The sequence below is a fragment of the Saccoglossus kowalevskii genome, chromosome 3 (genome assembly GCF_978046115.1).
Source record: "Saccoglossus kowalevskii chromosome 3, keSacKowa6.1, whole genome shotgun sequence".
Lineage (NCBI taxonomy): Eukaryota > Metazoa > Hemichordata > Enteropneusta > Harrimaniidae > Saccoglossus > Saccoglossus kowalevskii.
This window is the reverse complement of record NC_140643.1, coordinates 31,967,154-31,992,839: the sequence shown is the minus strand read 5'-3', so window position 1 is coordinate 31,992,839 and position 25,686 is coordinate 31,967,154. Positions and strand designations below refer to the sequence as shown.

At 35.0% G+C, this 25,686-nt stretch overlaps 1 protein-coding gene across 1 annotated transcript in view; it reads right to left on the bottom strand.

The window, feature by feature from the left end:
* LOC100368642 (uncharacterized) overlaps positions 1-25,686 on the bottom strand; it is a 31,032-nt gene extending 5,346 nt beyond the window's left edge. Inside the window, exons 1-5 of the mRNA XM_002737990.4 lie at positions 25,141-25,686; positions 14,394-15,796; positions 12,311-12,394; positions 3,993-4,251; positions 3,262-3,329 (exon numbers count right to left, since the gene is read on the bottom strand). Of these exons, the coding sequence (XP_002738036.1) occupies positions 3,262-3,329; positions 3,993-4,251; positions 12,311-12,394; positions 14,394-15,796; positions 25,141-25,198 (1,872 nt within the window). The 5' untranslated portion in view covers positions 25,199-25,686. The remainder of the gene's footprint in view (positions 1-3,261; positions 3,330-3,992; positions 4,252-12,310; positions 12,395-14,393; positions 15,797-25,140) is intronic.

Here is a 25,686-nt window from a genome sequence, read left to right as displayed (position 1 = left end):
AATTCAAAAATATCACTTGTTACCAAAAATGACAAAAATATTCATTAAAAAAACAAGTTAAGCATCCAAGCAATTCACAAAATGGGGGCTGTCCTTTGTTTTATATGCAAATTGTTATCTCAATGACTGGCAAAAATGTTGCGTCCGGTTTTATTTTGGATTGACCTTTTTAAAAGCAAATACAAACTCTGATGTTTTTTTATTAAATAATAAATTTTATAGAGATAACGATAAATACATGCGACGTAAATGTTATTTTAATTCATGCAAATTACACGGGAGCAAACCTGACCTCGCTCCTACTCAACTAGTACAGGAACCCGTAATCTAACAGGGTTTGTGCGAATTACCAAGATTTTTGGGACATGAAAGCTCGGATGAATTTTTAGAGTGGTCAAAATTCTAAAGTTTTACAGTAATTTTCACTGATAAGACTTTTTGGGTGTTTTGTATAGAATTTATTTTCACTGATTTCTGACCGGTTGAACGTAAAATATAGGAAAAATGTATATTCGCTAGATTTTATCTTCACTGAATCATTCCTTCAGCGAAAATAAATTGAAAGCGAAAATAAAGCATTTCACAGTAACTCAATCCATGTCCACAATTTACTTGTTGAGATACCATTATGAATAACATGAAGACAACAAAGAAGTTTTAACAGTCATTCCTTAAAAATGGTGGACTTCTTGTTATCACTGTAGAAGACATCTAAATTTAGTCAAATGTGAATAACCAGCTGATGTACTTCCATAACAAATCTTTTAGTGGATGACAGGTGGAGGGGCAGTAAATTTGCATTTCTACTGTTGGAAGTTACAGACGTGCTGTGGCTACTTAATTATACTACCACTTAATTTCATTTACACTGGCATATCTGACATTTTATTCAGCGACTAATGTCTATCTTTAACTGATACCCTTACTCAACAGGCAACTCTTTCCAAATCGGTCAGTGGGTAATTAAAACGACTGTAGGCAGAAACACTATACTTCAGACAGAAATTTAACCAGGTCCACATGTTCTTATGTGAACCAATACAAGATCAAGATTATTCTATTGAATCAACCTCCAAGGAAGAAATTGGGAAACAATCCGAGTTTGATTTGAGTTGATTTGAAATCTGGCCTAGTACATAGATCAGCTGTAGAGAGGTAATGTTAGTGACACAGTATGTTGTGATATGTCATAGCTTCGTCTCTGCAGGAATATTAAACTCTATATTTAAACATACATCGAGTTTCATTAATAGTTAGATAGATATATATTCTTGGCTATAATTGACAAGTCTAATCAAGTACGTGCAAGTTTTAATAAGGATCTAGATGAGGAAAGTATATACAAGAGATTGGACTGTAACTACCAGGCATATTATATCAAACTATATAGGTATGGAAATAATGTATAACACATGTCAGGAGTATTATTAACAACAGAATAGATGTCACAACACTGTCTCTGGAGAGATCAGCAATAAGGTCACTAAAGTTACATACCAAGAACAAAATAAGTGTTACAACACAAACAAAAATGGAAATACAAGTAAATTGAAATACAAGTAAAGTGAAAAAAAAAATGTAATCTGTTCTCTCTATATAATGATTTGATGTTGATGTCTTGTAGAAAACTTGTATTTCATAATTTTAGCTTTTTCAGTAATTATGTCATTTTCATTCATTATCAAAATAAATTTAGTTTTATCATCTTGATTCATAAAGCCAGGAATGAATTTAAACGCATCTTCATATGGTCATTTTCTTTGCTATTCACAAATCTTCAAACAATGATTGCCTTATCAAAATCTGGCACTTGATTGTTCATGTAATTCAATGTTTTTTATTTCGGTGGGGTATTATTTTAGTTTAATGTTCCATTTAATATTTCTGTAGGTTCTTAATTTATTCTTCCTTTCTGACCATTTTTAATTTTTATTATCATTAGTTATTTCTGTTTTCCAGTGAACTGTTTCTCTAAATTGTTATATATCTGTCTTATCTATGCACCCATAAAAGTTGTAATAGTTATTAGAATGTGAGCTTGGGTGGTGTTTGTTAGTTGTGATTCCACTGTATTGTATCATTTAGTGTTATCGGTTTGATTTATTTAGCACAGCATCACTTAGAAGAGAGTTATTAATATTTAATACTTGGTTATAATATCATATCAGCTGTCTTAATAAATATATCTACTGGAAATCTGCCTAGCTCCCCAGTCAATCAACTCTATGGCCCAAATAAATGCGGAAGGAATTTGCACACAGACAGCATTTTATTGATGTAGTGTGCATATACTGTACTCAACTTGGGGTACTCAGCTCCAAAAATCTATTTGAGGGGAGGGCACTTCCTCGAGCAGCTCTTTCGAAAACGTGTGCAAATGACAATTTTAGTTCACTATGTGACAGATAGAGAAGAATATTACATCTTTTGGGGGCAGAATTAGTTGCACCTTCATAATAAAGAAATAAAGAAACAGAAATAGTCACAAAATATGTGCACATTTGATTACAATATTAACAAGCTATGCATGACACAATCCCTGATAGTTATCAAATTTAAGATATATAGTTTTGTTTATAGTAATATAGTTGGAATAAAAACATGTCATATGATGCTGATTTTTCAACATTAAAAATGATTGACACCTTGTACCTGATCATCAAACAAGTACTTTCCATATTGAGAGATATTGCTCTGGAACAACATTAATTAAAACAAAATCGGCCATTTTGAATACATCTATAACATAATGTATAATGAATATATAGAATTTGAACATAATCAGTCCAAGCGTGTCAGAGATATGGCTCTAGAAGAGTATTCATTTAAACAAAATGGCCGCCAGTCAGCCATTTTGAATTTGATCTGAAAAATAAAATGCAGTGCATCAGGAACCCATAATTTCTAATGTATGTACCACGTTTGAACAAAATCCATCCATAAATGCCAGAAATGCTGGTTATTTGATGATTTTTTAGCACAAAAATGGCCGCCATTTGGCCATTTTGAATTAGAACATGTAGTAATTAATATTGTAATTAAATGCTATGAAATGTAATAGTATGTGCACATTTTTTGTGACCATTTCTTATATTATGTTTCTTCATTCAAGTGTCAATGAAAGCAATGACGATGCAACAAATTTTGAAACTTTATTTTTCCCCAAAAGATGTAATGTTCCCCTCTATCTGTCACATGATCTCTCTTCGAACACATGGGAGCTAAGAAAAAAAAACACTATATATAATGCATTATAATCACCTGTGCCTCAAGATAATCTTCATTGTCTCGTATCCAATCAGCAAGTTCCTTTGAGCCAATATATGTACCTGAAATAACAGAAAAATGAAAGGATTCGAAACTTATGTACAGGAGCATATTGACCACTGGATTTAATATGGACAACAGGTGTGAACAACTCGTGGTCATTTGTATGTACAGGAGCATAATGACCACTGGATTCAATATGGAGAACTGGTGGTCATTTGTGTGTATAGGGGCATAATGACCCCTGGATTCAATATGGAGAACTGGTGGTCATTTGTGTGTATAGGGGCATAATGACCCCTGGATTCAATATGGAGAACTGGTGTTCATTTGTGTGTATAGGGGCATAATGACCCCTGGATTCAATATGGAGAACTGGTGGTCATTTGTATGTACAGGAGCATAATGACCCCTGGATTCAATATGGAGAACTGGTGGTCATTTGTATGTACAGGAGCATAATGACCCCTGGATTCAATATGGACAACTAGTATGGACAGCTGGTGGTCATTTGTACTTACAGGGGCATAATGACCACTGGATTCAATATGGACAACTAGTATGGACAGCTGGTGGTCATTTGTATTTACAGGGGCATAATGACCAATGGATTCAATTTGGAATTCAATTTTCAAAAGCATAATGGCCACCAGTAGGCCATCATCAACTGATCGCAAAACAAAAATTTACATTTAACTACTAGCTGATATAGAACATGTAATTACCTGTGCCATCATCTGCTATGAAGGAAACAAGCAAGTTTTCCCCTTCAACACTAGGATCTCCAATGAATATTACCTCTGGAGTGCCGACAATGGCATTAGTACCAGAAGTTACATCTGTTGCTGTGGGAATATCTGTACCAATATCTGTAGTCAGGTCAACTTCTTCACTTCGTTCACGAGGTTTACCACGAGCAGTTACAATTAACTCCTTAATTAATTCAACAAAATCTTCCCAAAGCTTTTCTTCCCAATGTTTTAGCTGAGAAAATAATACGAACTGTTGAATCCATGTCCATGGTAATTTACAACAAATATTCAGTGTGTTTATATAATCCTGCACAAATTTTCATTCCAGTTGTGGTGTTAATTCCCACAAATAAATACCATCAGTGTGTAACAAGCCTTGACTTGACATCAAAATACAAAAAAAAAAAATGCAGCCTGTCGGCTGAGATGGCTCCGCTGTTAACAATGCACATTTCAATTAAACAACTGAAGATATCATTAGACAAGTCATTGAAAATGACACAGTCCCCGTTAAACTTTTTGAAAGTTCTCTTTGTGCTCGTCATATTAAAGTGGAGGGGTTGTCGCGAATGTGTCCTTGAAACTTGAGTTGCGTGACGACCCCTCCGGACATAGACATAGCAAAGAAAAACATAGATCACAAGTGAAAGCATGTCCAAGTTATCACTTTTAAACGAACAAGATGGCCGCCAGTAAGCCATATTTGATCAAATTGCATTGACATGTACATGTATCCATTTATGACATACTAAATATCAATGAAAATGATATATGGGTGACAGAGACAGTAATATGGCCAAAAATAAAAACTGCCATTATTCGGACATCTTTGATCTGATTATGAAATAAAGTGACATGTATGATGTATGTGCCAAATACGAATGAAAATGGTACATACAGTACAGTTCTCGCAAAAGCTTTGGCTTTAGTGGCATCATTGTCGCCTACGCATGACTTCATTGTCGCCTCAGCATTGCGGCATCAGATTCGCGTCATTGAAAATTGAAGCTGTGTTCGCCTCGCTTATTCTGTGGCATCATCGTGGCCTCAGCTTCGCAGTCTCATGGCATCAACATGGCATCAGCTTCAAAGTATTGCGACATGAGTATGACCTCATTATTTTCACACGGGAAGGCAGTAGAGAAAAACACATGTACAGAAGTTCGATATGTAATCGATTTGAAATTCAAGGCGGTAAGGGGAATAAAATAATATGACCAAGAGTAAAAAGACATTTTAAAAAGATATCTTGTTTAATTATTTAATGTTGCGAGTATTGGGTACCAAAAACTTTGTGAAGTTCATTGCAATCTGCAAGGTGACAAGTGTCATATTGACTGCAAGGAAAATCGTGATAAATTTGATTCACATGATGCAATTGTCGTTCGGATAGAACGCAATTTGCTATACGAAATGAAACTGTTCTTGTTATAAAATTACCTTATTTTCGTTCATTTTATTTGCTGGTAAGAGTACAGATTCAGATTCCTTATTTCAGTGGTATTTTTCTGTGTTTCGTTTAGTTTTAGCAGAGTCTGATCCCATGCCCGGACTACTAATACATGCAAAACACACGTACGCCGCCTGGTGCGTCGGCGTTGTCGCCTGCCATCTTGATACAAAGTTCCAAAACAAGTGCGTACATTTCTAACTATGATTGGATGGTTGTGGTGGAGTCGGTCTGGTAAAATTTTACATCCACTTTCAAAATTAAGTCACAATCAGTGACCTAAGCTTGACCTATACGTACTTTAAATGTATTCTCACAAAAAATATTTACGAATAAAAACGAGCCACATGCCCTGTAAAAAATTGAATAGCACTTGACATGCAGAAATAATTTATTGGGCTTCAGAAAAACACGTGTCCAGTGCCCAGTCGATGAACAATTTGAAACTCATGATACACACGGAAGGCATTAGATACTGAATATCATCGACCCCAATCTGGGTTACCTTATTTCCCAACTTGCAATACTGATTTGTATCTCAGCCCAGTTTTATTTTCTTTTTTTGAACCGAGGTCAAATCCCGGCCGTTTGTCAAAATAATACCGATGTTTTTTAGTAAATAATTGTGAAGCCTGTCACAGCACAAACAAACTAAGTATGTGAATCGACGCAGGAGATTGGATGGTACGACGACCCTTAAATTAGCATCAAATATGCTTTGTTACAACATCATTGATTGGCCGAGAGTCACCTGATCGGAGTACACAACCTGGGTCACAGAACCATATTTGTCCGTATTATCAACGAGACTTTGCGAGAGAACCACACCCACACTTTCAACCATTTTTAGCACGGAAGTTGCCAACAAATGTCGAAAAACTCGTGAATTTGATGGATTTGAATGAAATAAAGCTAGCGATTGGTAAGACTGGTTAATAATATTCCCCCCGATGCTCTTCGATTTCTTAAAATTTTATTTCAAGGTGAGAAATGGATAATTGAAGTTCCATCGATTTCAAGGCGACTGTTTCACCGCGACAACTCTCTGCCGTGTTGTAGTTTCGCGAGGTAAAACAAAAATATAGATATAATAAATACCTCCCGGTAGTACTTGTTTAATTATTTGGTTTTACAGCCCACAAATTACGAGACATGATCCCCTTGAATTATGATAAATAAATGCTGGTTGTGTTGAATGACGGACGGGGATATTCCAAACAAATTATTGGGACACTGTCGGTAGACATTTCAAACAAATAAAATTATTAACTAAAGACGAGATTTTTCCAGATATTTACGAACATACTGTCATACTAAATATATGCAAAATTGACAAATACACAAAGAGATATAATATCTCTTAATTAGGTTTTATTTTAGCCTTAGAAATATTTTCTTTCACTCAGTCCATGCGTGGGACTTCTATTTAGCTTCATGGTCCTTCGGCTTGTCTTCTCCTTGGGGGAAATAACAATAATTATACATATCGTAAACTCAACACAGTCAAGAAAAGAAACCCAGACAACCATGTTGTACTTCTGTTGAAATACATTTTGTAGCAGTGCGTCACGTCAGAATAAGTTGTTTAAAATAAAATAGTCAATCCCAGCCAAATCAAGGTAAAAAGGTCAGATTGCGTGCATATAATTATAGATAGTTAAAACAAAAAGTATTTGAACTTTTGACGGTTCAACATCTATGTAACCGTAAACTAGTAACTGTGATCTATGAAAACCAGAAAATTGTCAGTAGTATGAATTTTTGCAGTCGAAAATAAAGCAGAAATTCAACAAGCGGTCGCAAAAGCGAGCGACTGAAAAGCGAAAGCGGGCGATAGGTTGGGCGAAATGAGTTCTGTACTTTTTTGTTTGATGAAGCGATGAGGCCACAATGAAGCGAAGCGATGACCGCCTCAACTTTTTATGTCGCGACATTGAAGCGACGCTGAAGCCATAACAGTGCCATAATGATGCGATGCTGAAGCAAAGCTGATACCGAAGTGAAGCCAAAGCTTCCGCGAGAACTGTACTGTAAATCTTGCAAATATAGTAGTAAGGCCAAACATTCAGATCACTTTCAGATGACAAATTAAAATATTCATCAAAATTAGAGAAATCAAAGATATCATCTGGAAATGAACAAATCTGAGAGTCGTCCACATGTACCAGTACCTATATATTCATCAAAGCTATTATAAAGTCAAAGAAAGCTTAGAAAGAACTCCCATGTGCTGAGAGTATTGGAGACACATTAAATATAATTCGAAATTACTTAGCTGAAAACTAATTATGCAAATCAGAAAATTAATATGAACAGATTTGAGTGTAAAACTAATGAGGTCTGCGCAATGTAACAGAAAATCTATGTTTCTAAGTTTAATTGAAATGTGATTACCGTAAAAATCCGCAAATAAGCGCCACCCTCAATTAAGAGCCACTCAGTGAAAATTTGTTACATTTGACCCTCCATTAAGAGCCACCAAGATTTGAGTGGTTTTGTCAATAAGAAACCAGAAATAAGCGCCAGCCGCCCGGTTGTTTACAATCAGGCAGACACAAGCTTGTCGTGCCTCACTTCCACCCTGCATTGTTTATTGCCCCACAGAAGGTGTGAGACAAATAAAGATTATCCCCATAGCTTGCCTGATGTCCAGTATAATTGAGAACGGAAGAATGACAGACGAAAGAAATACACTGAGAGCGTGAATGTGACTGTCAACTTGTCTATTTTAAATTTCTGACACACAATCGACCAATTCACAAACTATTTAGTAGTAACTATGTTTTTTGCCGAAACACCGAAGGACACGTTGAGATATTCATTGCCAATGTTGTCTTTATAACCAAGTAAAAAACGTCACGATTTTAGAACGCCTTTATCGGAAAATCGGAGGTATTGAAAATACACAGACGGACCGGAACAGGAAGTCAATAGAAAACAAAAGATTTTTTCCTTAGCGTGGGGGAAATTTGGTTAGCGTGGGGGGAAACAGAGGTGTTAATCCGGTTCTGGCAACGTTTGAGGGATCGTGACTTAGCTCCGACTGTGAGAATGTAATGATTACGCAGCCCACTCTCGCTGATCGTGATTTTGGGTTATTTTTGGCATTTCATTTGAGACGTTCGTTTTGGGGTGATTCGAGACAAAATGTTCAGGGAAGTGACAAAATAACTGGCATTAGTTTGGAGAGGACTCTCTTGCCGAAAATAATCAAAATTGAAGTCGAATGGATTAGTTCCACAAACTTGCGCGATCAACTTGTCTTACAGCAAAGCGAAGTCGACGTGACCCGCCTGACCCAAATATTTAAATTAGCTATTTGTGAGAATTGAAAATAATCTGGACTTGTACCAATTAGAAAATGCCTTGTAACAGGCCTGGGCTTTCGTAAATGATTTAGTCTCTCCGATTGGTCACAGGAAATTATTTTTAATACATGTAATTGTTACTTTTTCGGTATCGTTTCGTATTTGGTTATATAGGGGTGGGACTATAGTTTGACCCCGTTTGCCTGGACAGTGAAGTACGTGAATATCATTAACATATCATTATAAGCTGGCTTGATTATGAAACAGGGAATATATAAACCAAAGCTGTACTTTCAGACGTCTAGCGCAATTAAAACAATGCCCAAGTACCCAAGCTGTAAAAATCTATAGAGAAACGTGTTTTTCTTTATTGTTTTTGCCATAAATACAAATGATTGGGCATCATTTTTTTCATTCGTTCCATGCTCCTGTCGCTGCTGGTCAGATAAATTCTATCGAAACTATTTTATATCGTCACCACAGGGAGCCCAGGAACTATAATCAACTGTAATATGCAGTCTCTATGAGGGGGGGGGGGGGGGGGGGTATCGGCTGGTATCTAGTGTAAGAAATATTTCTTACACTAGATACCAGCCGATAACCCCCCCCCCCCACCCCCCCCCCCCCCCCCCCCCCGCTCATAGACACTGCGTACTACAGTTGATTATAGTTCCTGGGCTCCCTGTGATCGTCACCAAATCAACCACCACGCCAGCCACAGCCACGCAAGTTATTCCCAGTTTTCAAGAAAAAAATTGGAGTTTGCCGTACCAGACTTGGTAATTATGCAAATTAGTTAATTAATATGCACAATTATTTACCCTAAAACTAATCAGGTCTCTGCATAGTCCTAAAGGATCTATGTACCAAGTTTCATTGAAATGCGATGATTAGTATATGCAACCGGAATCATTGAGTTGACCGAGTTGAATTTATATGCATTTCATAACAATTCAACAAATTTATTTTCTGTATGTTATTATAATCACTACTGAGTAATGATCAACAAATCACAGCTGAAACACAGAAAGACTGGATTGCGCAACTATGATCATTTGCTGCTACGCAATGCAATTATGTTCGTTTTTAATTGAAATTTCGTTTAGAATATACCAGTACTTTTGTTACCGATGAAAAAAAAAAATATTTGATGGACCAAGTCCGTTAATGTGATTTTTTGGAGAAAAATGACACTGGGTGACATTGTAATGAAATTTTAGGCAGTCTACTTTTTAATTCAGAAAAAAAATGTATCAAATTTTAGATTAGCTTCTGCAATAGTTTCTTTCATCTTGGGTGACCCAACTGCCGGCCATGTAGTCGGCATAGTTAAATTTTTCAATGAAAATAGAAGATTTTTTATAAAATTTTGAACCCTAAAATAAGCGCCCACCAGCAGTGAAATTGCACGACAAAATCCGGTAATATCAAAGCAATCAGACTTGCAGTTTTTAACAAGAAGTTGAAAATATCACTTTTTACAAAAAATGTTCATCAAAATTAGAAAATTGAAGATATCACGAAATGAACAAATCTGAGAGAGGTCTGCCTGATAACTAAAAACTGACACCCCTCTTCATTTTCTACTGAGATTGGTAATGGTACGACCCATCTGTCACTAATTCAGATCAAGGTCATGACCATGTCATGACATCACTGAAAACCCTAGCATTAGCTAGCTAATTATTTATTCTGAGCATACTCGGTTGTTCTCACAGTGGTGTTGGGAGAGGTAGTTTTGGATGAAAATTATGAATCAAAGAAAACTTAGAAAGAACTCCCGTGTGCTGAGAGTATTGGAGACACACTAAAAATTAATTCAAAATTACTTGAACTTGAGATATTGATGGAAACGCAGAAAACTAATTATGCAAATAAGGTAACTAATATGAACAAATTTAAGATTTAAGTTTCATTAAAATGTGATTAGAACCAAAAAATTATTAATTAGAGAATTAATATGAACAGATTTTAAACCAAAATTAATAAAGGCTGCCTATTGTCCTAGAGCATTTATGTACCAAGTTTTTTTCAAATGTGATGATCAATACTTGAGATATCAGTATTAATTAATTATGTTAATTAGGTGATTAAGAAGCATATATATTTACCAAAAACTAATATGGTGTATAGTCCTAGGTTCATTGAAATGTGATGGGTACTCTTTAAAAGTTTCATTAAAATCGAATGAGTGGTTTTTTAGACATCAGTGCAACAGCCATAGAACAGCAAAAAATTAACTAATTATGCAAATTAGGTAATTATTTATCCCAAAATTAATTAGGTCTCTACATAGTCCTAGAAGATCTATGTCGCAAATCTCATTGAAATGTGATAATTAGTACTTGAGATATCAGGTGAAAAGCTGAAAATTAACTAATTATGCTAATAAGGTGATTAATATGCACAAATATTTACCCAAAAACTAATTAGGTCTCTGCACAGTTCTCAAGTAACTATGTACCAAGTTTTAATGAAACGTGATCATTACTACTTGAAATATCAAAAGCTGAAAATTAATTAATTATGCAAATTAGGTAATTACTATGTACTGATATTACCCAAAAAAACTATCAGGTCTGTGCAGTGTCATATGACATCTATGTACTAAGTTTTATTGAAATGTTATGATTAGTACTTGAGATATCAGTGGAAAAGCCAAAAATTGATTAATCATTATGCAAATTAGGTAATTACATGTAATATAAACAGATTTTTACCCAAAACTAATCAAATCTGCGCATTAGTTCAGAGCATCCATGTGCCAAGTTTCATCAAAATCCAACGAGTGGTTATTCAAATATCAGTGTGGAACTGTCATAGAACAGTTTAAAATCAGTTAATTATCATGCAAATTAGGTAATTAATATTCATAGATTTTTACCAAAACCTAATCAACTCTGCGAATTATCCCAGAGCATCTATGTACCAAGTTTCACCAAAATTTGATTAGTGGTTCTTGAGATAACGGTGGAACAAAAAAAGTGACATGCATACATACAATGTACATACATACATACATACAGACAGGGTCACTGGAGTCAAAAAGACCAACTTAGGATTTTCAGATCTGCATATTTGGCAGAGACTTATTCATCAACCTGCCAAGTTTCATCGATATCTGCTGCAGAATTTCTGAGAAAATGTTAGAGACGTCACAGACAGAAAGCGGAAATAAGAATTAATAGGCCGCCTTTCAGGCTATGCCTGAAACAGGAACTAATGAGCTCAACGCAAGTCAACAGTGGAGCTAAAAAGTAATTGCATTATATACTCCCTGAGAGTTTGAATATGAACAGACAGAGCACATCAGGGATATGGCTCTGGAACTGTATTCAATAAAAACGAAAAATTCAATGCATTTACAAAGTTTGAACAAAATCCGTCTATGCATGACATTTGAAATAAACCCAAAATTGTATTTATTTTATGGTGGATCATTGAACTAAGCCCAATTTACACACCTCTGTCATGGGGACACATGAAGAACCATCTCAATTTTACTGTGTAAAATAACTAAACACTGTACTCACTGTAGTTTCTAATCCAACAGTAACTGTACCTTCTTTCTGCTCTGTTGTTAGATCATCTTTGTCAATACTTGGAGGTACCAATATCTATTCAAACAGAATTATGCCTATAATTAATTTACTGTCATTTTGAAACAAAAGTACAATCAGAATTAATGAGGCAGTTCAATATTTAATTCAAGTATTTAATTATTAAAAACATCATATTAATCATGCAGTGCATGCAAATTTCAAGAAAAGAAAACATTGTCCCTATATTTTGCAGAATTAACATTTGAAGATGCAAAATACAAGTACCGGTATGTCTTGAACAAATTCATCAAGGTAGAGAAAAATGGTCAAAAATAACATGGCCACCAGTCGGCCATTTTGAATCAAATCTCAAAAACAAACTGACATGCATTAGTAACCCATCATGTGAGATGTGCATGCTGAAGAATGCATGAGAAATAGTTGATGACATTAAAACTATGTGATTTTAGTTCATTATGGTGAAAATCGCCACCAATTGGTTTAATTACAATGAAATCCAAAAATAACTGAAAAGAACATGCAACCCACTGTTTTGCCTTTGTATTGTATTGTATTGTATTGTATTTAAACATAATCTGCTATAGTGTTTTAGAGAAATGAGCAGAAAATTTGACAAAATTGCTGATACAAAATGAAACCAAACCAAACTAAGTTTGAATGAAATTGGCCCAGGTATGACTGAAAAAATGTTGGGAACAAAAATGGTCTCCAGTCAATCAAAGGTTTACAAAACAAGCAGCCTATCGGCTGAGAAAGCTCTGCTGTTAGTAATGCACATTTCAATTAAAGAACTAAAGACATCATTAGAAAATGAACAATATGTATAGTATCAAAGCAATCTGACTTACAGTTTTTAACAAGAAGTCGAAAATATCACTTTCTACCAAAAATGACAAAAATATTCACCAAAATTAGAGAATCGAAGATATCATCACGAAATGAACAAATCTGAGAAAGGTCCACATGTAGTACCTATATATGTAATATCAAAGCAATCGGACTTACAGTTTTTAACAAGAAGTCGAAAATATCACTTTTTACCAAAAATGACAAAAATATTCACCAAAATTAGAGAATTGAAGATATCATCACGAAATGAACAAATCTGAGAGAGGTCCACATTTAGTACCTATATATCTAGTATCAAAAGCAATTGGACTTGCAGTTTTTAACAAGAAGTCAAAAATATCATTTTTTACCAAAAATGACAAAAATATTCACCAAAATTAGAGAATTGAAGATATCAACACATGAAATGAACAAACCTAAAAGAGGTCTACCCAAGGTAAATATACACCAAGTATCAAAGCATTCAGGCTTGTAGTTTTCAAAAAGAAGTCGAAAAAGTAAAACATTGACACGGACGACGACGACAGACAATCACTCATATGATAAACTCCGCTCGACAAAGTCGACAGCGGAGCTAACAAAAAATAAATCAATGTGCATATGTATCTCATTACAACTTGTCTTTGAAGGAAAAGACAAACAGATGTACAGAAGAAGAGAACGCCAAAACCCTGTTTCAAACCAGTTTATAAACAAAATGGCTGCCTGTTGGCCACTTTGGATCAATATGCAAATTAAAATAATCTTCATCAGTGATGTCAATGTCAAGTTTTATTAAAATTGGCCTAGGCATGCCTTATAGAAGTTGGAGAAATCCAAATTGGGTTTATGTTTTATGCATTCATATTTTCTAAGAATTACTGTCGGTCTCCATTGTTTTTAAAACTGCTTTTATCTATTATGAATTATTGATATTTGTCATAAAGACTTCTCAGATTACCCAGTAAAGGCTGATATTGTAAAATATGATGACAGCAGACAATTCTACACAGTCCTGAACCATCTTGTTAACATTGACTATGACATAAATGTTACCCTCCGTCCAGCTTACAGTTTGTTATTTGCATTGTTTAGTATAGCTAAGCATTATTAAAACTACACTACCGGTATTCTATATATCACTTACCATCATGTTAGTTATAAGCTGGTTAGTTAATTGTTATGGAAAGGACAAAGCAATGACTGCAAAATAAGTAACACTTACTTCCTGGGTTGGACTTGGAGTTAAAATATCTTTGGTTGATTTTTGTGTAGTTTGGGAAGTTGATGCAAATTTTTGCGATGACTCAGGGGTGGCTGTACTCTGTGCTTCTGGGATTATTGAAGTTTTCTTTGCTCCCTCTGTGATTGTGCCTTGGGCTGCCTTGGTTGTATCAGGTACTACATCTGACACAGTCAGACCATTGTTGGCATGGGTTGTATCTGCAGCTGCTTGTGTTGTATTTACAGCTGTTTGTGTTGTATCCACAGCTACTTGTGTTGTATTTACAGATGCTTGTGTTGTATCTACAGCTGTCTGGGGTATATCTATGTGTGACTGGGTTGTATTTACTGGTGTTTTAGTTGTAATTACAGCTACTTGGGTTGTATTGATGGGTAACTGGCTTCTATCTACAATTGCCTGGATTGTTGTTTTGGGAAATTGAGATGCAACTATAGCTGCTAGGGTTGTATTTATGGCTGACTGGGTTGTATCTGCAGCCAACTGGGTTGTATTTATGGCTGACTGGGTTGTATCTGTAGCCAACTGGGTGCTATCTGCAGCCAACTGGGTTGTATTTATGGCTGACTGGGTTGTATCTGCAGCCAACTGGGTGGTATCTGCAGCCAACTGGGTTGTATTTATGGCTGACTGCATTGTATCTGCAGCCGACTGGGTTGTATTTGTGGCTGACTGGGTTGTACCTGCAGCCAACTGGGTTGTATTTATGGCTGACTGGGTTGTATCAACAACCAACTGGGTTGTATTTATGGCTGACTGGGTTGTATCAACACCCAACTGGGTTGTATCTCCATCTGACTGGGTTGTATTTATGGCTGACTGGGTTGTATCTACATCTGACTGGACTGTTTTAATTATAGATGACTCGGTTGTAACTACAGCAGCTTGGGTTGTATTGATATCTGGGGTCACTGGGGCATACTTGGTGGAAGTTACACCTCTATTTGTATTTGTATATAGGGATGTTGTATTGTCCCTTGGAACAGTACTTACAATATTGATAGTTGCTGCAATACCAGAGTCTACATTTGTCTGCTCAGCAGTCAAATGAGAATCAGTCCCATGTATAGTCTGATCACCAAAAGTAGGGCTCATTGTGTTACGAGTTCCAAGCATAGTCTGATAACCAACAGGAGGGCTCATTGTGTTGCGAGTTCCAAGTACAGTTTGATCACCAACGGTAGGGTTCACTGTGTTACGAGTTAACACGGTATGATCAGCTGCTGTAGACTGCTCAGCTTCAGTAGGTACATCAGCAAGTTGTTGTGTTGTCATCACATAACGTACAGAGGGAGATAACTCTACACCAACAGTATTTAACTGACTGTTTTGTGTCCCCGTATTATCTACAGAAACTAAGGGTGTTGTTTCACCATCAGCATTTCCTAGAAAAAACACAAGTACAAATATGAATCCAATAACAAATCCTATGTTTACTGTCTTTATAATTCATTGGGAGGGTCTAAATTTTCATATTTTTATAACAGAGTAACAGTTTGAGGAAGTTAAAACTACTAGCATAATTGTACAAAGCCTCAATGAACTACAACATGTAACCCGGACTAGTAATACAAGTTAATACATGACATTCTCAATACTTCCTCTTATCTCAGTAGCTAGTTCCTGGATTGTATTTCATTGCATCATTAACTGTTATGTCTACTATGTTTAATTTGTTTAAAGAGGATCTTGAAGGAAATACAAGCAGCCTGTTACTGTTAAATACTTTATTTTCACTTGGAATTTATTTTCGCTGAAGGAATAATTCAGTGAAAATAAAATCCAGCAAATATACTTTTTTTCCTATATTTTACATTCAGCTCATCAAAAGTCAGTGAAATAAATTCCATACAAAACACCCAAAAAGTCTTTTCAGCGAAAATTAATTCCAGCTAAAATAAAGTATTTTACAGTAGGTGGATATTTTTGATGGTTTTAGTTTGACATAGTCAGTTTGGAAAATTTAATGAGCTTGGTGTTGGCATATGATAATACTGTTAAACAGATGATCTCAGACGACATCAATGTCACTGATGATGTAGAACTCAAATAGCAACAATTTGATTATAATTGTGGGTGCACATGTGGGCAGGATGTGCTCACTTACTTACACACTGTCACCATGTCTGCTGAACAGCTAATCTGGTCATTAATTTACACTGGTTACAACATAACTGAACGGTCAAGCTATTGCCTTTTTTGAACATGCCTGACATCATGTACATCTCTTTCATACTGATATGACTGTGCACTGTGGTGTACTTGTTTTGTTTTGGAGACTGACTGTCATTTTGTACAGTTTTATTAGAATAATTGAAGACATACATGTACTGTTATTTGCTGTATTAGAAATGCATCTCAAATAGAAGCCTAAACTTTAAACCAAAAATCACATTTGCTGTATAGTGAATCATTAAAATATTACGCATTTTTACCAGAGAAACACCTCTGTTAGTACATGCACTACTAATAGAACTAATACATATTTACTAACAGTAGCTAGAGGACAAAGCTTATATTTTATCTTCAGCAACAAAATGTACTGGTAAACAACTGCGACCATATGGCAATATCAAAGCACTGAATAGTAGTTTTCTAGAAGATGTTAACAGCAGTTTTTACTAAAATTCAATTCCTGATATTTGAATGCAGACTTTCGCTACAGTCACGAAATGAACAAATCTGACCCTGAGAAAACCTTCGCAGTTGACAGCCCAGTTAGACACTTTGTTTTCAAATAACAGTTAACAGCAAGCAAAGGAAATGACTTGCCGCGAGGCAATAGCATGACCTTTCAGTTGTTGTGTCATCGTAAACAGTGTAAATGGCCAGATCAGCTGTTCAGCAGACATGGTGACAGTGTAAAAGTAGTATCTAGACAGCACGTACTAGAGCTAGTTTACACACTATTATAACAAGAATATTAGTCACAAAACATTTTATGAGTTGTTGATAGGCATATGATTGCCTATATTCATAAAACGTCAAATTGGGAAATTCTTCATAAAAATTGAGATGCTTGAATCTAATTTCAAAATAAGGGAGTAGTTTGTCCCAATGGATGCACCAATACAAGCAACTTGACAGTTGAAACAGCACATACTGTCCTATAAGTACATTGTGGTATACAGTCCAACCAAGTAATGCCTGCCCACCTAGCAGACAAGAAAATAGTTTGATTCAACAAAATTGTGCATATCCAATTGACAGCACAGCCATGAGGTGACATTCTACAAATTACATACACCTGCCACTCAATATGCATGATCCTTGTACAAAGTTTTAAAGAAATTGGCTTGTTTATGTTCGAAACAGTTATGGACACGTTTAATTATAAGATTTTATCAAATTTGAGGACCAAAAATTTTTGATCAAATGGTAATGAAAATTTATGTGCATTCTACTTGGTCTTTGTATTAAGCTTAAACTTAATAACTTAATGTATGTATGTATGAGAAATGACTCAAGACATTGACATATTTATAAATGTAAGTACTACAAAAAGGATGTAGCAAACAAAATAAGTTTGTTAACAATGAGAATATACATGATCACAGACTTATTTATTCAACCTTCAATAATATATTGTGAAATATTCAAAGATATCCAACAGATTCGTCTTATTTACTATTTCAACTGAACATATGGTAGTATGAAGTGGTGGAATAATCAGCTGCCAGCAGCAAATTATCCTATTTTTAGTACATGACCTTTTTATCTTGTTCTCCTAATGAGTGATTTGGATTGGCCCTTCTTATTCTATTCACATTGCCAAAACAATAAAATTAATAATCTATTACACATATTCAACCACTGACATGCAATGATGTTAGGGTGGTAAACATATACTTTGTGTAGAATTTAAACTATTAAACTTAACTATAGAACAGTCATTTTTACTTGGCTTTAGTTACAACAAAAACAAAAGTCCACAAACAAAGTATGTTCTTAAGGTCAATTGTGCTGCTATAGATGATCAAAGATAGGATGAACTATAGACGTCAGAAAGAGACACCTACAGAATTGTTTTGCTTGTTTTAACCTGGGTTATGATCTGCCAATAACCTTCCAATCTAATACCCAGTAAACAATTTTAATCCTACATCTGTTTATTTGCACTGCCAACAAAACTCAAAAAATCATGCAAAATGTGTGAGTTTTCACTGTGATATCACCAAGGAGACAGTTATGAATATGCTGATATACGTTAACGAGTTAGTCAGTTTAAAATTTACAGAACTACTTCTTTTAAAAGGTGACTTGACAAACCATAAAACTCCATGTTCTTGAAAATGGCATGTTTCAAGCAAGATGCATGTGAGAATTTGAACAATAGAATATTTAGTTTCTCAACAACAAGCAAAAAATTTGACTATTAAAAACAAATCTGGTCAGCTGCTACCGACATATACTGGGTGATTTTCAAATGTTTCAAGACAGTTTCGGAGATTTACTAAACTTATTCATGTGAACATTCTTGAAAACAGCGACTATTAAGACAAATAATTACATGAACAATAGTACTTACAGGCAGTCCTAGTCCAGCTCACACATTCATGTTCAGTTCAAAAGTGTCAGAATTATGATTTCAAAATATTTACTTGCCAAACTAAAACATGGTTATGCTCATGAAAATGATACCACTTGGAATTAAAAATACAATAATTTGAACAACAGATGTTTTATTTTTTAGAAACTGGGAGAAAAACATGAAACTCTCAAACAAGTAAGGTCAGACACTTTCGGTCTCTCAAGATTTTCATTTTTGAAATGTTGAATTGCAAAGTAAAACATGCCAGCTTTCTTGAAAGTGCCTGTGATAAGATTTGAATAAACAATGATATTTCAAACAATATTTTATTTCCTCAAAAACAGGTGAAAAATATTAAGTTCGAAGGTATGTACACGTATAGCCAACAATTTACAACCCAGTGTTAATACACATAAGCCTATCGATAGTAAATTTGTATAAAAAAAATTCTGATCATATATTGAATTTTTTTTAAATTCCATGAAATATACAAAAGCACAGAAAGATACCGTAGCTTGGTCATTTGTTTATCGTGGAGGGTTGTTCACCAGATGTCACATATATAATTCTTTGAGTTACATTGTATAAGCCATGAAGTGCTAGTCCTCATTCTAAGGTGTTTGGCTAAATATAAACTACTGTGTTTGTTGTACTTCTCTCAATTTCCCCAATTTACATTTTCATGTTGTTACAACAATATTGATATTATATTTAGTTGGTGAGGTATACTACATCTTAACACAACTCTAAACATGCAGGACTAAGACAAATCTAGACTTAGGTGTTTACACATGGGAGGGGGATAGATACAAATGTAGTAGGTAAAGTAAACAGTAAATATTACTGCAGAACACCAAATTTTCAAGTCAATTTTGTGACATTTATTCAGGAATAAATACGACTGATTTCAACTTGAACTTAAATTACTTAACCTTTAGGTCACAGCTGTCATTTTTGCAAGAGGGCATAGTTTACTTTAAAGTTGAAAGTTGAGGTATGATTTTTCCAATTCAGCCGTCCAGCCTAAATAAGAATGTCAAAAACAATAAATACCGTTGTCCTTATAAAACAATTGTTTGAGTCGGTGTAATGTTGTTCCCAAACTTTTCATAGCATAATTACTCATTACCTGCTTTATTTATCCATGCAAAAAAACAAACAAAGACAGAAATCAATTTCTAACATCGTGAACCCTTCCACCTCTGTATACAATTTTGATCTGATACACAGTAGACTGGTAGTGCAATGCAATGCATCCAGAAAATTTAATAAAAACAAGTCATTGAAAATGACACAGTCCCAGTTAAATTCTTTGTTCTTGTCATATTAAAGCAGAGGGGTTGTCGCGAGCCTGTCCTTGAAACTTGAGTTCCAAGTGGCGTATTCAACAGATTGTTTATTTACATCAAAACATGTGTTCCGTGTAGTAGTAATATGGCCAAAATTATGAAACACACCAATATGTATGATGTATGTGCCAAATACGAATGAAAATGGTAAATAAATTGTGGAAATATAGTAGTAAGGCCAAAAAGTCAGATGGCTGTCAATCGGCCATCCTTGACCAGATTTTGAAACAAATTGTCATGGACATGCATTCTAACATGTATAAAGTACATGTATACCGGTCACTGGTAGCATAGTGGTTGTCGCATCAAACTCATGATCGGTAGACCCAAGTTCAAATCCTACCTTAGGCTAAACATCAAAGGGTCGACCCCTACCCTTGGTGAGTGTGCCACAGACTCAATGAGAAGGCTAATTCCACTGGCCGAGATTCATTCACTTAACGAATGCGACTTTGGGGGAATCTTGGGTAAGGTCCGACCGAGCCTGGTTGACGCCAGGATAGCGCATTAAAATTGCCATTTGACAGAGAGATGACCACATGTATGTGCCAAATTTGAATGAAAACTGACAGAGCACGTCCAAGATACGTTTTCAAAAAACAAGAAGGCTGCCAGTCGGCCATTTTGAATCCAATCGCTAAACCACTGCATGTGCATATGTCCCACATAAAGTACTAGGCACATGCAAAGAATGAATGGAATCGGTCCAAGGGATTCTGAGATATGACTCTGCACGGACGGAGGCCGAATTATAAGTCCCCGTTCTCGGACTTCGTCCGAACGGGGACTAATAATACATTACTACCTTTCGTTCTAACACTTTATGCATTCTAATACCTTTCTAAGACAAACAAGTTCATTACAATAATGAATACTCAAGACATGCACCTAATCAGACAGGTAGTTCATTGCAAAAAACCTTATTTAGTATAAAATAAAATATTCACTCATAGATTTGCTGTCTTTATTGTCTCATATTCTACTCTTTAATACTTTATTACTTTAACATAAGATGAACTGTCATTCATAACGATATAATAAAAGATTATTATTATTGTAACTATGGATTACCTTTGTCTAATATAAAAACATACATTGGGCAAAAATCTAAATGTTTTGCCAAGTTGCAAGCCATCTTGCTAAATGACTGAATAACAATTGTACAAGAACCATCCATCCATCCATCCCTCCATAGAGGCCTGAACAAAGTTTCTGGTTGAGATGAAACATTAAATATTCATATTGGCTCAGATAAAACGTTAACAAGTGAGCACAATAATCCAGTAAGAAATTCCACCATTTATACCGATAATATCTCCACCCAACCAGTTTTATATCAGATTAGAGAAAGGAGAAGAAATCTTATTTACGGCCTACTTCAACACAAGATGCGATGCCATGAGATGCTGTTTACATAAGCACACCCTGAAATTGAGTGATGACCACGAATAAAACTATTTGCATTGTTCTTAGCTATGCCAATCATTTTGATGGATTTCTTGGGGAAAATCTCAAACTGAAAATGGCATGACAAAGAATTATCAAGAAACAAAGTTCTGTGGTACAAAGGACTAAATAATATTTAGGATGTTGCATCAATGGAATTCTGACCTTCATATTATCAAGACATTGCAGGCTCAACAGGATTCGTTTATATTAGGAATCTACCACAATAATATTAAGACAATCAGCATCTAACTGTGTGGTCAATTAACACTGATTTTTAAACCAATGTATACACTGGTAGATCTGTGATAACAACTTGCATCACTACATGAAGGCAAACTTATTGCTAAAAGGTTTTTGGACATTTTTCCATTCAAATAATTATTTTGTACTGCATCTCTAGCATACATTTCTTAATAACTGGGCAAAGAATACCAGATTTTTAAAATATCTGCATCATTTTAAATATAAACCTAAATGGTATATAAACTGAAATCCTGTCTAAATCTTGCATATTATCTAGTCAAACTTTTTAAAAATATTTAAAAAAAAAAACCTCTGTTTCTCGTTTCATGGAGGAGATTATTTTTTTTTTGAATACTAGGCTAAAATGGGAGAAATTTGAGACAAGGGCGAGTACAAGCGCATTTTGGAATGCTTTAGAAGTAAAAAAAAGTACTAGGCGCATAAGTTCAAAATAATGTGCGCGGAAACGAGAAACAGAGATATTTTTTTTCAGCCTAAACTGAATACCTCCACAAGTGCTCAGTTTAAAAAGGTTTACTGCATAATACAAGTAATAGACTGTTTTTATTATAAAATTCAACTATCATTACATGTGCACACAGTCATTTGCCATAGAATAACATTGGTATTGTCTACAGGTGATATGCAAATGTGATAAAATACATGTAGTTCCGTTTGAAGATGAGTTTTCTTGGCATTTGTTGGATAACTTGAACTGCAAAGATACATTTTTGACCCTTAGTTAAATGTTATGATTATGTAATTTGAATAATAAGACTTCCAAAGTTGCATTATCGCATATGGTGATTTTCACAGCAAATTCAAACTGAGGCGTACTCAGAGTCAATAAGCATACAACTCAAAGTGAAAACAAAGTCGATGCCAGGGTCAGGCTGATAGGTCTTGACTAGGATTAATCTTCCAGAATATGAACAAGAAATCAAAGTTTTTGTTTCTATATAGACCAACACATTAAAGCAAATCATACAGCTTTGAAAAACCCAGATCAAAAGCAAAAAAAAAATTCTGAAAATCACTGCGACAATCACTCTTTTGATTCAGAGTTTTGGTGTCATTTAAAAGACCATTTATTCTTTGATATCAAAATGATTTTCACGAGATATATTATAAATTGTTTTGTTCTGTTTGCTCCATTTGCCTGGCGACATCTTCCTCACGAATACAACGGCAAACACTGCAATTGGTTCACGTCTGCCTGTATTTGCATATGAATAAAATAGACAAACTTTTGAATAGATCACTGCCCTTGCACTCTCACTCATAGCATTTTCGCCAAGTCAAGGAACACATAATAATAAACTAACACCATGGCCTCGCCCAGAATTTACACAGTATGGAAGTTATTATCACTTGTGATGCGCTATGTATCCATACTGTATGTTCATTTACTTCGCTCATGAAAATATGGCAGCAGGAAGCAATGCATTATTTATAAAAAATTACTTCTGCTGTCTTATTATGACATCCTAATGATCAATTAAATGAGATATTCATAAAAATACGCACTCTTTTAAATGGATTACGAGTATAAAATTGGTTTACTTTCAAATCAGCCAAAAAATAAATGCACCTCTAATAGAGAAAATATGATACTAAGCTTTGTTGTGATTCAAATCAGTTTTAACTTGACAAATCTTAAACATTTCCACTCAGGATCTGCCAGGTGTTCATGTAAGCAGGAGTGATTTTATAAAAGCTATCCCAGCATGCTATAAAGAGCCCAGCATGGAAACTTTGCTATTAAACAGGGTGTGGTCAACTTTCAGATGGATTTACTGACTGGTGGGCAAGTTATGAGATAAGAAATTAAATTCCAGTTTGTCAATTAACCAGCTCATAGAAAAGATTTTTAAAATTAATACAAGTTAAATTACAATTTTTTTAGGTTATATTGTTTGAGTGATATGAGAATATCTTATACACAACTGAAACGACAGAGCTCCAAGATCCATTTTTATCTTCAGCAAGCATAGAGGGGGGGGGGTCTTAATTCTAAATTTTGACTAGAATACAGGTTAACATTTAGATAAAAGTGTAGAGTAAAAACTTTATAACAGTAATCTCATAAAAAGTCTATTCCTACATGACCCACACTTTTTTCAGTTATGCATTATGGGTAATGTGACATCTTCAAATGCAAGAAATGTGCTCTCAATTCACTTGTCTGAGCTAAATCTCCCTGGATTAATTTTGAAGCATTTTTTTGCATTATATACAAGAGGTCTTGTATAAATTCTAGGTAGTGTATCTTATTTTCATCATCAAAACTAAGAAATGATTAGTCCCTTTAACAGATACAGGAAAGTCATGGGTCAAAGACCAGCAGGATTATGATCTGAACAAGTATCACTTGTTTAATCTAAAGCAATGTACTGTTTTTTCAGATATTTTAGTCTCAATTTACATATATACATATCAAATAAAATATGTTATTTGTCTCAAAATAATTATATATATTTATTGGTATTTTCCACATTTTGCTTCTGACATGATATAGCATTTTTATTAGGAAATCATGATCAGCGCATTCCCTAAACGTGACAAACTTAAACAGTCTGTAATATTTCAGATCAATGACAACTTAGCACAACAGCAAATATGACGAATTCGAACCATGTGTTTGTACTTCTCTACAAATGTCTATGACCTCACCAGCATAATATTTATGAGTCTACTGGCACTTATGCAAAACTAAAAATTAAATAGTTTCCAATCAACAATATAGCGCTGAACAACTGTAAGCAACCTTCCTCCCACACACACCAAATAGAAACAAATCCACGCCTTTCCTTCGGGCATTTTGTAAGACTTTTTTTGCAAGTAATGTTAAACAGTTATATTAAAACAAATGATTCGTGAACGTTTCCTTTGTCCGCCAAAAACGGCTTATTTACAATCTCTAGTAATCACGTTTTGGATCGCCAGTCACTTTATCTTTAGGTAAGAAAATGTTCATTCATGTAAATGACAGTGAAAGGAAGGCGAGCGATGTTTTGTTCAGAGCTGATTTCTCCGCATGCTGTGCGCATCTTGTTAAACACGGCTATCCGTGAACAGTAACCAGTCACAACGAAACGCTTTGACAAGTTACTTTCTACAACCACAAAAAATATCTCAACAAATCAATAAATCTTACCTATGAAAGGGAACAATGATATCCCTAGGAGGAGTGATATAATGTGTACAAACTTCATAATGCACAGTTTTTGTTTGCTGTCATTCAAGAAGTGGAGAGTTCACTGCCCGACACCACTTCTCTTTCTCCAGCGCGACGCTCTGACTTCACAGGGCGGGCAAGCCAATGTCAGATCAGATGGATGCACGAAATACTCTAAGTCAACACGTCAATCCTAATCGGAGACAACACCAGTTTGGTTCACACAATCAAATGCTACGTCTTATAAACTCTCTAAAATTATTCCACTGCAGAACCGTTATTTCAGAAATAGAAATATGTGAAAGATTACAGCACACTGTTGACACCAAGAGCGTCCACGCCCGAAATGAGCCGAGACTTCACATGCGCACATGGATGTACGAGGAGTCAAATTTCACTTTCCTACACCCGCTTTCAGTGCAACTCTCACTACATCAACTCGTTACATGCAAAGAAATTTTGCTTTCGTTTCCTCATTCAATAAAAATTGAGTGCTATTTTCAGATCTTATTCAACTTCAACCGT